General features: G+C 42.1%; 1 protein-coding gene across 2 annotated transcripts in view; it reads right to left on the bottom strand.

Moving 5' to 3' along the window:
• The window catches only part of LOC126455448 (putative leucine-rich repeat-containing protein DDB_G0290503), a 94,620-nt gene that overhangs the window by 27,812 nt on the left and 52,194 nt on the right, over window positions 1–14,614 (bottom strand). Inside the window, exon 3 of one of the 2 annotated variants that reach the window (XM_050091199.1) lies at window positions 1,545–1,694. The exons of the other annotated variant lie outside the window; for it this stretch is intronic. Coding sequence (XP_049947156.1) covers window positions 1,545–1,694 — 150 coding nt within the window. The remainder of the gene's footprint in view (window positions 1–1,544; window positions 1,695–14,614) is intronic. 2 annotated transcript variants of the gene reach the window in all.

Here is a 14,614-nt window from a genome sequence, read left to right on the forward strand (position 1 = left end):
TTAATTTGCCATTTATCACATTATATTTGAATGTTACATGTAAGCAGGATATGTTTCTGTCATGAATGGTAATACAGACTGCTACCACAATGTGTTAAGAGGCCATTCCTATGATCGGCGGGCAAATAGCAAGCACAGTCATACCATATGTCACTGTAGGCACACTGGTGGTGTGAATAACCAAATGAGGCATGAGAAGACGTTTATCACAGCAACTATAGATACCAGGGACCACCCAACATTTTGGTATGAAACAACCACTTTTTCTGTATCAAATATTAATTATTAGAAAACACTTTTAACATAATAAATGCTAGGGGCAGTCCAAGAGCCATTAAAGCTTCTTTACTATTATTACACTATGTGGTAAACTAATTGTTGACTACCAACTAAATCTAAATACTTCTTATGTCATATGAATTTTGCTAGTGATTCTTGTTGTGCACCAAGTAAGTCAGTCAGCATGAGGAATGTACAGTCAGTAAGAAGGTCTGAACTTCATGTCAGCTGTGCTCTTGGTTTTCAGTATCATACAGAACAAAGTGTGTTAGACTGAATAATTGTAAATTATTATACAGTGTTTATCAATAAACGCCCTGTGATGACATACTGGACCATTACTTAAAGTAGATTTGTTACCCGCACATCCAATCACAGCCACACAAACAGACCTTGGTAGGTCAGAATGTTCCCAGTGCACTACAATATATCAGTGAGAGGACCACATGGAACAGAAAGGAGGAAGCCCGGTGTATTGATTCACAAAGGTAATCTAAGAAAGATTTATCTTTTCCTTGCAGTCTCAGGTGAAAAGGCAAGCTCAGTGTATTTGTACAACTCATAGATCACCCTCTATTGATTTGTGGCTATTCTGATAAAGATCTAGAGAGCTTTAGTGCAACCCTTCTGTCTGAAGAAGGAGCCACTGGCTCTGAAAGCTTGCCAATTACAACCACCCTTTGTATGTGTGTGTGTGTGTGTGTGTGTGTTCTGCCGCCGCTTGGGGAGCAGATTTTTTTATCTATCCAATATATATGGATTACATATGTTGCACTATCCATCACTGTGCATATGTTGGAAAAACCAGTTTGTAGCATTTTGACATTCATGTATGCTGATGGTGTAAACTAAAAATTGTATTTAGGCCTCACTCTAGAAATGAGTGAGAAGTACAAATCTTGACAGATAAATAACATGAATTTCTTGTTGTCACATCTCCCTCACCATTCACTTTGGAATTTCTCATTCACCAAATGGAGTTTCTCCCTCTCATTGGTTAGCATTTTCTACTGCAATCACAGTACCAGAGAGCATGGAAGTTTGAGATTCATTTTTAGTTCCTTTCTCCTATTTCCCTTCATTGAGTCATTGTTCTGTTTTGTGTCAATTGTGGTGGATTCATTGCTGTTGGTTGTCCATCATATATAGCAAATTATTGTTGCAGTCTAATCCAAACGCAAAACTTTTTTATTGTTGTAAGTACCCTAGCTTTATGTAAAAACATTTTACTGTATATTAGTCATTTTTGTGTAGTATATACTCACTTGTTTGCTTTCAAGTCCTTTTCACACTGCAAGTGTTCTGAGAGCAAGTTCTCAAATTTTTTTTCAGCATCCTTAAGCTCTATCTGAAGTCCCTCTTGTCTGCATTCACTCTGTTTCCAATCACTTATCATATTTCTTTCTGACTCATTTCTAAAATAAAAAAATATTTTAAACAGCTTTAGTTTGTAAAATGGCCCACAAATCTTATATTGTGTCTTCATAAAGTAGCGACACCATATTTTAAACTGCTAACAAATGAAAAATAAATAAATAAATAAAAGAGTCTGCACACATATTGTGTCAAAACCAACAACTTATGAAATATAAAACTGCCAAACCACATGGTGGTTATGTTGATATACAAAATAAGAACAATATGTTAAACTACATAAATTTTGATATATATAAATAAATTAAACATGTCAAACAATGGAAAAAACCAAGGCTGGAATAACAATAATGTGAAAGGATAGATAACAATAATATTGTTACATTCCATCCTAGATTTTCCATTGTCTGAAAGGATAGGTAGCTGCCCGTGACATAGAGGAAGTATTGAGCAGCAAATGGGCACAATGAAAAAAACTTCTAGATATCATTCAGCTATTAGACTGAGTTCTTCATCAGACATAGGCAACAAAACATACACAGTGCTGCCCTGGGAGCATGCAGCAACAGGATGGTTGACTGTTAAGTGCAGCATTGGTGGTTGTGCTGGAGGGAGGAAGAGGGGAGGAGGTAAATGGGAGAGGACAGTTGTAGAGCAGGATAAAAGACTACACAGGTATGCTGACAGGATACAAGGCATGTGGAGGGCTCGAGTGGGGGCAGTAAAGGTCATAGAGGCAGGTGGAACAGAGGGACTAGCAAAGGGGTTACATAAAAGAAGGATATGTTGCAGGAAGAATTCCCACTTGTGCAATTCAGAAAAGCTGGTTTTGGTGGGAAGATGCTGTGAAGCAGTCACTGACGTCACTGAACCATGTCATGTTGAGTAGCCCACTCAACAATTGTGTGGTCCAGTTGTCTCTCAGCCACAGTTTGGCAGTAGCCATTCATGTGGACAGACAGGTTAATATTTTTCATGTCCATATAGGACATGGCACAGTGGTTGCAGCTAAGCTGGTAGATCACATGGATGCTTTCAGAGGTGACCCTGCCTTTGATGGGGTAGGAGAGTCCTCTGACATGACTGGCGTAGGTGGTAGTGGGAGGACATAAGGAACAGATCTTGCATCTAGGTCTATTGCAGATTTTGTGAACTGCACAGGTGGGTACTCTCCCTCAATATATCTTTTGTTTCCATAATCCTCTGGCCCCAATCTTCACTACTCCCTGTCCTTCACCTGCCTACCACATTCCTGCCTCCACTACAGCCCTACAGGTGTCTTCAATCCCACCTGTGCACTTGCATTTTCCTTTCCCCTTCTCTTCTACACACATCAAAAAAGTTTTGCACCACCTCATTTCCAAGAGTCCTGGAACCTGTACAGAAAATTGGAATAGATATCAACATAAACATCATTTCTGCCCCTTTTATTGCTCATGAAAACCATATGTTGCATGTTGTACCACCATACAGTGAGACCTTCAGAGGTGGTGGTCCATATTGCTGTACACACCTGTACCTCTAATACCCAGTAGCACATCCTCTTGCATTGACACATGCCTGTATTTGTCGTGGCATAATATCCACAAGTTCATCACGTTGGTCCAGATTGTCCCACTCTTCAGCAGTGATTCAGTGTAACTCGTTGGTGGGTCATATCGTCCATAAACAGCCCTTTTCGATCTATCCCAGGCATGTTTGATAGGATTCATGCCTGGAGAACATGCTGGCCACTCTAGTCGAGTGATGTCGTTATCCTGAAAGCAGTCATTCACAAGATGTGCATTATGGGGGTGCAAATTGTCATCCATGAGGATGAATACCTCGCCAATATGTTGCCAATATGGTCACACTATCGGTTGGAGGATGGCATTCCCTTTTCATACAGCCATTATGATGCCTTCCATGACCACCAGCAGTGTACATCGGCTCCACATAATGCCACCCTAAAAGAGCAGGGAACCTCCACCTTGCTGCTCTCACTGGACAGTGTGTCTAAGACATTCAGCCTGACCAGGTTGCCTCCCAACACAACTCCAATAATTGTCTGGTTGAAGGCAAGTGCGACACTCATCGGTGAAGAGAACATGATGCCAATCTTGAGTGGTCCATTCAGCAGGTTACTGATCCCATCTGTACCATGCTGCATGGTGTCGTCATTGCAAAGATGAACCTTGCAATGGACATCAGGAGTGAAGTTTCACATCATGCAGCCTATTGTGCACAGTTTGAGTCATAATATGACGTCCTGTGGCTGCACAAAAAGCATTATTCAACATGGTGGCATTGCTGTCAGCATTCCTTTGAGCCATAATCCGTAGGTAGCGGTCATCCACTGCAGCAGTAGCCCTTGGGCAGGCTGAGTGAGGCATGTCATTGACAGTTCCTGTCTCTCTGTATCTCCTCCATGTCCGAACAACATTGCTTTTGTTCACTCCGAGACGCTTGGACACTTCCCTTGTTGAGAGTCCTTCCTGGCACAAAGTAACAATATGGATGCAACTGAACTGTGGTATTGACCATCTAGGCATGGTTGAGTTACAGACAACACGAGCTGTGTGCTTCCTTCCTGGTGAAATGACTGGAACTAATTGGCTGTCAGACCACCTCCGTCTAATAGGAGCTGCTCATGCACGGTTGTTTATATCTTTGGGTGGATTTACTGGCATCTCTGAACAGTCAAAGGGACTGTGTCTGTGATACAATATCCACAGTCAACATCTGTCTTCAGGACTTCTGGGAACCGGAGTGATACAAAACTTTTTTTGAGGCGTGTACTTCTTTCCTCCTCATTTTGCACCACCCTGCCCCCCTTCTCCAGCATAACCCCCTAACACAGAAGCTAGCACCCCACCATCCTGTCCTTTACATGGCCCTGCATGCTCCCAGGGCATCATTGGCATCTTTCCCCCACCCCTAACCTGCTATCCCTCCCTGCTACATGTCTCCTCTGCACCCATTCTACCAACCCCAGAAAAGCTCAGTGCTCACCTCAGATGTGGTTGCAGTCAGGCCTTATCACACAGTGATTGTGTGTGGGAGTTGTGCTTGTATAAGTGTGTGTGAGTTTTGTTGTCTATGTCTGCTGAAGGAGTAGGCGTGACAGCTGAATGGCATCTAGCAGTCTTTTTCATAGCACCTGTCTGTTACTCAGTACCTCTATGTGGCAAGTAGCTACTTGCACATTCATAAATTAAACATATGATATAAATTTAGCTTCATGTTGTGAATTGTAACTTATATTTATGAGCAAGGCAAAATACCCTTAGACTTCAAGAAGAATGTAATAAACCAAATTACAAAGAAAGCAGTTGCTGATAGGTGTGACAATTACCGAACTACAGTTTAATAAGTCATGGTTGTAAAATACTAACACAAATTCTTCATAGTAGAATGAAAAAACTGATAGAAGCAGACCTTGGAGAAGATCAGTCTGTATTTTTTAGAAATATATGAACACACAGGGCAACACTGATCCCATGATTTATCTTATAAGATAGGTTACGGAAAGGCAAATGTATGTTTATAGAAATTGTAGACTTTGTGAAAGCTTTTTACAATGTTGACTGGCATACTCACTTTGAAATTCTGGAGGTAGCAGGGGTAAAATACTGGGAGCAAAGGGCTATTTAAAACTTGTATAGAAATCAGACAGCAGTTATAAGAGTTGAGGGGCATGGAAGTGAAGCAGTGGTTGACAAAGAAGTCAGACAAGGTTGTAGCATATCTCTGTTATTCAATCTGTAGTTTGAGCAAGCAGTAAAGGAAAAAAAGAAAAATTTGGAGTAGGAATTAAAGCTCAGAGAGAAGAAATAAAAAAAGCCTTGAGGTTTGAAGACAACACTGTGATTCTGTCAGAGATAGCAAAAGACTTGGAAGACAATTCAGTAGAATGGACAGTGTCTTGAAAGGAGGATGTAAGATGAACATCGACAAAAGAAAGACAAGGATACTGGAATGTAGTTGAATTAAATCATGTCATGCTGAGGGCATTGGATTAGGACACAAGACACTTAAAGTAGTAGATAGGTTTTGCTTTTTGGGTTCAAAATAACTGATGATGGTAAAAATAGAGAGGATATAAAATGTAGACTAGCAATGCCAAGAAAAGCATTTCTGAAGAAGAGAAATTTTTTAACATTGAATATAGACTTAAGTGTTTGGAAGTGTTTACTGAAGGTATTTGTCTGTAGCATAGTCATGTATGGAAGTGAAACACGGACAATAAACAGTTTATACAAGAATAGAATAGAACCTTCTGAACTGTGGTGCTACAGAAGACTGCAGTAGTTTAGATGGGTAGATTGCATAACTAATGAGGAGGTAATGAATAGAATTGGGAGACAAGAAATATGTGACACATCTTGACTAAAAGAAGGGATCGGTTGACAGGACACATTCTGAGACATCAAGGGATCACCACTTTAGTATAGTGGTAAATGTGTGGGGGGAGGGGGGTGGGAGGGGAGGGGCTAAAAATTGTAGAGGGAGTCTAGGAGATGAATACAGTAAGCAGATTCAGAAGAATGGAGGTTGCAGTATTTATTCAAAGATGAAGAGGCTTGCACAGGATAGAGCAACAAGGAGTGCTACATCAAAGGAGTATTTGGACTGAAGACCCCAACAACATATATATTCATGTACTTACTCAATGAGCACAAACTATTTCTATGTATATATGACTGTCAGAATGTTTAAATGACTTTGTGTACTGAATAAAAATAAGTACTGTGTTTACAGAGACAGTGCACTTTTTCTATTTTAATGCATGACCACAGATAACAATGTTGTTTCTTGTAGATTTCAGAGGAGAGTTGTATAATACATATGGTTGTAAAACATTCTTATCTTTTTCAGAACAATTAATTCCATAAAAATATAGAAAACTCTGTGGCTGTTAAATAATGTTGTTCATTTATAGTGTTTTGTAAACTTCTTTGGGTAAAAGTTGTTTTAACAAAACTAGTTTCTATCTTTTAGCTTCAGTGTCTCTTTGGATACATTTAGCCTACAATCACAGTGGATTTTTTATAGTGATTCAGTCTAAAAGCATTAATGTGTTTTATATACCCAGCTATGTTGTTTTGGGATGGTGAGAGAGTTTGTGTTAACTGTGTGAGGGAAGTGGTGACAAAGTTTATTGCCCTTTTTTGTAATACTGTTCCTATGTGTGGGATGCTTGTGTAGTTCTGTTCTGTATCTGTTGCATCTTGCAAAGGCATGCTCATACTAAATTGATATTACATAAATGACTGCAGCAAACAATGAGTACTGAATAAAAACTATAATCAGATTGTTCAACAGAATGCAGTTTGAAGGACAATCTCTTGAATTACAAAGACAGAGGGAAGTGACTGGTGAGTATTTTTTATGCCTCCACTATCACAGGGCTCAGCCACAACAGAAAGTCATTAACACAAATCTATCACATACAATTTTCACGCAAGTACCCTCTAGGGCTACCTGGACCAGGCTTCACTGTAACTGCCTATTTATGTGGTGGACTATCTCTATGTACAAAAATATTTGCTGTTGTACTGGATTATTCTTGTGGATTGTTTTTTGGATTGTGTACTATGTTGTGATACTTGTACTGAACTTGAACTGTAGAATATATCAGCTGATTGATATGGTGCACTATTGTTTATGTTGCTAGCTACAACATAAGTGTGATAATAGTAGTTGAATCTCGTGTTATGTTGTGTGGACATGGACACAGAGCAGCATCAGCTGCTATCAGGCCTATCCACAGAGGTCATTCTTCAACAATTCTTACAACAGCAGCTGGAAGAACAGAAGTAGCAGGAAGCACTCTTGGCCAAATTGCTTACCAATCAGACTGCAATGCAGCCACAGTTGTTCCTGCCATACAGTGAAATGACTGAAGATGAGATGTGAATGAGAAGCGACTCCAGAAGCATTTCACCCCGTGTACGGTAACAGATCCTGCAACCACTAAATTGCTCTTCTTGGCTTGCATTGTGCCCCAAACATATTGGCTGCTTTGCAAGCTTGTCCCCCTCACTGAATTGGCTCAGTATGATTTTGATGCAATGTGTGCTCTCTTACATGCCAACTTTCATTGTAATTGACATGTTACATCATCATGAGTGGAATTCTGCAAATGTCATAAACACCACAGCCAGTCATATTGCGCCTGGACAGCTGGACTACAGGGGCTCAGTAGAAGGTGCCATTTCATCACTCCAAACACTAAGGAATCATAAGCAGAGCTTATGATTTGAGATGCTACTTGCATGTCCCCAAAAAGGTATGTACAGTGAAACCTCTTTAAGCCAATCACTTGAATTTTTTTGAGAAAGTGTTCCTCTGTGGGGGGGGGGGGGGGGGGTCTTCTTAAAGGGTGACCGAGGTAAAATGAGATGCTGAACATAATCACTTAAACACAATTAATAACAACAATTGCTATAATGAATAACAAGCTCTTATAATGTATTAATAACTGTAATAATAAAACAGTATATACCTAATCATTTACATAGTAAAATACACACAAATTGGCATCTCCACACACTTTTTCATGTTTGTTTACACTCACATTCTCATATTCTTTTTCCAACTTGTCTGTCAATACTATGAAAGGCATCACCTAATAGAATTGCCTTTATAGGCATTTCATTATCACTGTTTTGATTGTCACTATGCTGAGGATCTGGTTCATTTCTGCAATGTCTTCCCAATTATTGTCACTCGTGAAGCATTAAATTTCTTTGTTCACTGTAGAAATGTCCAGTTCAATACTGGCAGCGTTGAACAGATGACAGGATTTGTATTGATTCATCACCATCTTCTTCTTCTGCAACGTCGACATTTTGTGAAGACTGAAAACCAATTAATAAAGCATTGTCTAATTGTTCCATTTTTCAATTCATTTTACTCATTCTTAATCCAACTGACAACATTATTTACAGTCACAGACTTAGGTATGTCATACTGTTATAATGTCAAGTTGAACACATATATTCCAAAGACGACACACAGACTTAGGTATGTCATACTGTTATAATGTCAAGTTGAACACATATATTTCAAAGACGACACAATACATGTAAGTCACAGAGCATGTAGACAAAGTAAGACATGTGTACACTGTAACAGTCAAATCAGCACTGAGTCCAAGCCAGCGGCCGCTGGCTGGCTGGCCGCTTAGGTGGCGCGGCTGCTGCATGGCTGGCAGACAGTGCCGCATGTAGACGCACGTAACTGCGCGGAGGCACTTTGAAAGATTGGCGAGTCACAACACTTTTCCCCCCTTTGAATTTTTTGCACTGGTGTTGATGAAGGTGGCCCATAGATTGCTAATGTCCATAGGTGTTGTTTGACTGGCCGTAAAGTCTCAAGCAGGAGGCTTCCCATACGGACGGAAGTGTCCCCGATGATAACGGGTCGAGATAACAGGAGACGTAGGGGTCGAATCTGCTGGGGCCCCATGCACCGATCTGCCCATTGCGGCAAGTTCAGTTGTTATAACAGGAGACATGGGTGATGTGTCGGCATCCATAGAAGAAGGAGGGGAGTAGAGTTGCTCCGACAGAAGATGGTCATCCGGTTCCTGCATGGGCATCTGGTGGCGTCCGTTCTTGTGCTGGCACCTAGATGATGGTGAGAGGGCTGCGTTGTGAGTAATGAGAGGTTCCGGTATCCCGAGCATCAGGTAGAGCAGAAGGTGGTGTAGCAGCATCCGGAACAGGCATTGCCGGCACACGAGGCCGAAGCTGGACCGAATGATGCACTGCAACACCCGTGTCCATCTGGATTTCATACAGGCATCGGCCAGGACTCCATTTTGGCCGTCTGCCATAACCCCGTACCCATACAAGGTCGTCGCTGGTGAACCGGCCAAACGAAGGCACCCGCAGCCGTGAGGTGGAAGGCCGCAGAAGATGAAGTAGCATGAGGGGCTGTCGGCCATGTAAGAGCTCAGCCGGGCTGTGGTCGCCCATGGGGGTGAAACGGTAAGAAGCCAGAAATTGGAGAAGCGCATCATCATCATCTGCAGCAGAAGAAGTCAGGAGTTTCCTCATCTGGACCTTAAGTGTGTGGACCAGTCGTTCAGCCTCACCGTTTGATTGTGGATGGAACAGAGGGGCTTTGACATGCATGATGCTGTGACGAGCACAAAAATCCGCAAATTTGGAAGAGGCAAATTGTGGACCATTATCAGTAACAAGAGTAGAGGGAAGGCCTTCCAAACAGAAAATGCAAACGAGAGCACTTGTGGTTGCCGCGGTGGTAGGCGATGTGCAACAGACAATGAAAGGAAAGTTAGAGTAGGCATCAGTTACGAGTAGCCAATAAGTACCTAAAAAAGGTCCTGCGAAGTCAGCATGAATATACTCCCAGGGCTTCTCAGGCGAAGGCCACAGTGACAAAGATGATTCGGGGCGGCGGTCTGTGACGCACAAGGGCCGCAGGCAGCGACCATGTGTGCGATTTCAGAGTCGATGCCAGGCCAGTACACATGACAGCGCACCAGAGATTTTGTGCGAGAGACACCCCAGTGGCCTTGGTGAAGGAGCAGCAAGGCCAAAGCACACAAAGACGCAGGTACCACAACACGCGGCGAAGCATTGTCGGTGGAAAGGAGGATAACACCATCCCTAGCTATGAGGTGGTAAAGCAAAGCATAGTAGTTCTGCAACAGATCAGAAGTCTTAGAGGACGGACGATCTGGCCAACCCTTCTGAATACAGCATAAAACCTGGGAAAGGGTAGGATCAGAACCCATAGCAGCCGCCATCCAGTCCCCGGTGATGGGGAACCCGTCCACAACCTGCTGCTCGGCAACATCCAGGTGGAAACACAAAAGTTCGTCCCTATCGAATGCCAGATCAGGACCCATGGGAAGGCGAGACAGTGCATCAGCATTCGCATATTGAGCCATTGGCCGGAAATGAATCTCATAATTGAAATGAGACAAGTAAAGAGCCCAACCCTGGAGGTGGTGTGCAGCCTTGTTGATGGATGAAACAAGGAAATAAGTGGTTTGTTGTCCGTAACAAGATGTAATTTGGATCCATAAAGAATAACACCAAACTTACAAAGAGTATAAATAATGGCCAAAGCTTCTTTTTCAATTTGAGAATATTTTTGTTGGGCATCCATGAGCGTTTTGGAGGCATAAGCAATGGGTTGTTCAGAACCATCAGAAAAACGGTGCGCAAGGACTGCACCAACCCCGTATTGAGAGGCGTTGGTGGCAAGAACAATATGTTGGCCAGGTCAATAAGTAGCCAGGCATGGGGCCTGTTTCAGCGTAGTCTTCAATTTTTGGAAAGCCGCATCGCATGACGCGTTCCAGTGAAAGGGCACGTTTTTATGCAACAGGCGATGCAATGGCTGAGGCACCGAAGCCGCAGACGGTAAAAACTTGTGATAGTATGCTATTTTCCCCAAGAAGGCCTGCAGTTCCTTAACAGATGTAGGGCAAGGAAGGGCATCGATCGCCGCTACAGTTTGCTGAAGCGGACGAATACCCTCCTGAGAGAGTTGAAACCCCAAGTACATGATAGATGCCTGAAAAATATTGTGATTTCTGAAGATTACACTTAAGACCGGCAGTCTGTAAGACATGAAAAAGTGTGCAGAGATTCTGAAGATGTTCTCCAGTGGTGGAGCCAGTGACAACAATGTCGTCGATGTAATTGATACACCCAGGGACAGGGAGCAATAAGTGTTCCAAGAATTGCTGAAAGAGAGCAGGGGTGCTGGCAACACCGAATGGCAATGATTGGTATTGATAGAGGACAAAAGGCGTGTTAAGGACTAGAAACTGCTGGGATGCAACGTCAAGAGGAAGTTGATGATAAGTTTCTGACAGATCAATTTTAGAAAGATACTGGCCTCCAGCAACTTTAGTGAACAATTCTTCATGTCAGGGCATAGGGTAAGTGTCGATGAGGCACTGAGCATTTACAGTGGCCTTAAAATCGTCACAGAGACGTATATCACCATTGAGCTTAGCAGCGACAATGATAGGAGAGGACCACTCACTGGGAGTGACACGAAGCAAGACCCTGGAAGTAGTGAGACGATCCAGCTCCCATTTTACCTGATCACGAAGGGCCACAGGAATGGGCCGAGCCTGAAAAAACTTAGGCCAAGCAGTGGGTTTGAGCGTGATATGAGCTTCAAGGCCTAACCCAGGAGAAAACAGGGACGAAAATGTCGTCGACAAGGAATCCAATTGAGCATAAGGAATAGCATCAGAGTCATCTATGGAGAACCCAAAAATGTGAAAGGTATCAAAACCAAAAAGATTCTCTGCGTTACTCTGGTTGATCACAAATATGGGAACAGTGTGAACAACAGATTTGTAAGATACCTCAGCATTAAATTGTCCCAAGAGAGAAATCTTCTGTTTATTGTACATCCGTAATTGCCGAGTGACAGGTGATAGGAATGTAGAACCCAACTGAAGATACGTCTGAGAATTGACGATAGTGGCAGCAGAACCAGTATCCACCAGCATGCAAACATCCCGACCAAAGATTTGGACATGAGGAATAACTTCCCTGAAAGGGAAGAAGGACCATTGACAGACAACACAGAAGCAGAATCAGTGTCATATTTATGAACAACAGGTATGCGGTCAGATTTGCAAACAGATGACACATGACCCTTCTTTTGGCATTTGTAACACACGGCCCAACGTTGTGGACAATCTTCTCGTGAATGTTGCGTAAAACACCGCGGACATGAAGGAAGTTGCCGTGGGTTTTGCTGCAGTTTCTTAGAGGTTTGTTTATGGTTAGGCCGAGACTGTGCTTGGGAGCGTACTGCGGCCACGTCGGCCGGCGGGGACACGCCTCACGTTTCGTCAACAGTGCAGAGAGGTTGTACTTCCCCGACATCACCCCACGCCTCTATTTGCGGTCTGGCGGCGCAAGAAACTTCAAAAGACTGAGCGATGGGTAGGACTTCGTCAAGAGTCCGATTTGCCAACAGAAGGGCACGTTGCCCAACTTCTTTGCCGGGCACCGACCAGATAATAGCATCCCATACCATGGAATCAGTATAGGATTCTTTGTGAACTTCAGTAACAAACTGACACTTTCTACTGAGGCCGTGAAGTTCAGCAGCCTAAGTGCGATAGGATTGATGCAGTTGTTTTTGACAACGATAAAAGGCAACACGAGAGGCTACCACATGCGTGTGCTTTTGAAAATATATGGACAGAAGTGAGCACATTTCAGCAAAGGACAAAGACGCAGGATATTTCAAAGGAGCCAATTGCGACAACAACTGATACAATTGAGGTGAAATCCATAAAAGGAACAGAGACTTACATGTTTGTTCGTCCGTGACGTGAAATGCCAAGGAGTGCTGTCGAAGACGTTTTTTTGTAATCAGACCAATCTTCCGCTGTCTCATCGTAAGGAGGAAAAGGAGGTATAGACAACGACGAGAGACGCCCCGCATTTGATGCCGCGATGAAATCGCGAATCGCCGATGTGAGAAGCATTTGCTGTTCAATGAGACCTTGCAAGAGTTGCTCTAAAGTAGCCATGGAAACCTGTGGGTCAACGATGAAAAGAAAAAATCCACTACCTCGTCGCCAATTGTTATAACGTCAAGTTGAACACATATATTTCAAAGATGACACAATACATGTAAGTCACAGAGCAAGTAGACAAAGTAAGACGTGTGTACATGGTAACAGTCAAATCAGCACTGAGTCCAAGTCTAGCGGCCACTGGCTGGCTGGCCGCTTAGGTGGCGTGGCTGTTGCATGGCTGGCAGACAGTGCCGCATGTAGAGGACACGCGTAACTGCGCGGTGGCACTTTGAAAGATCGGCGAGTCACAACACATACATGGATACAGAATGCAGAAGCTTCTTTTGGTAATTTAAATTAAAAGACCAGATCACTCATTTGTTAAGATGTTGAACACACGAAGTTGTGTTGGTAGGAAAAAATTTTACTTCCACATTCGATAACTTGTAGCCACAAGGACATGTTGCATTTTACATTTCAGAATGCTCATTTTTTAATTTAAGTTACTCAGCCAAGGAAAAAAATATCACACATCATCCATGTGTTTTTATTTCCATGTCAAGAAACACCAAGCAAGGAAATATTGTTTTTGAAGCACTATGGACAATTTGCTGTTTGTATCATTAGTGGTTCTTATTTTTCACACAGAAGTTATCACAAAGACCAATCATAAATCTTTGTTTCACCATTTTTCCAACTTTGCACTGATCACCCTTCACAGTTAGTGTTTTGTCTGGAATAGCTCTAAAAAATAAATCAGTTTCATCCCTGTTGTAAATGTCACTATCACAAGACCGACTTGTAATTACACTAAGTCTCAACTTATGTTGAATCATTTTGATTAACTTCTGCACTTTCTCCATAGACTGATTGGAAAACAATATTGTTCAAATAACAGATCAATCCAACAAGCCATTGCTTGCACTGAAATTAGGAATTCTGAGATTGGAAGCAAATTTAACAGCTTCTCTTGTAACATCAATCCACTAATAGGCAATACTTTGGTATGTGCTCTATTAAACCGATCTAAAACAACATTATTAACATCTGCAAATGGTTGTCACCACCTTTTATTTGAATTTTTGTTAGCGTTTTTTTTCTCATTCCTTAACACACCAGTTGCAATTTGCAATTGTACTGTATTCTATATTTGACTCTTTCCACAGTCAAACTCACTCACTAACTGACACTATGATTTTCCTTTTTTCACTCTCTCTAACAACATAAATGCGCTATTCTAGTGAAAAACAACAAGTTTACATTTATTTGAATTAGCCATGACTTGTCACTATGTAGGAAAAATTGGAACAGTTTACTATTATAAGTACCAATGACAATGAAATTTTAGAGACCGTTGTGTCACATTGTCAATGAGAAGTTTAACAGTAATACAATGTTGTAATTCCCTGTTCCATGATTGTTTGTGGTCATCTTAAAGGAGGG

The sequence above is a fragment of the Schistocerca serialis genome, chromosome 2 (genome assembly GCF_023864345.2).
Source record: "Schistocerca serialis cubense isolate TAMUIC-IGC-003099 chromosome 2, iqSchSeri2.2, whole genome shotgun sequence".
Taxonomy (NCBI): Eukaryota; Metazoa; Arthropoda; class Insecta; order Orthoptera; family Acrididae; genus Schistocerca; species Schistocerca serialis.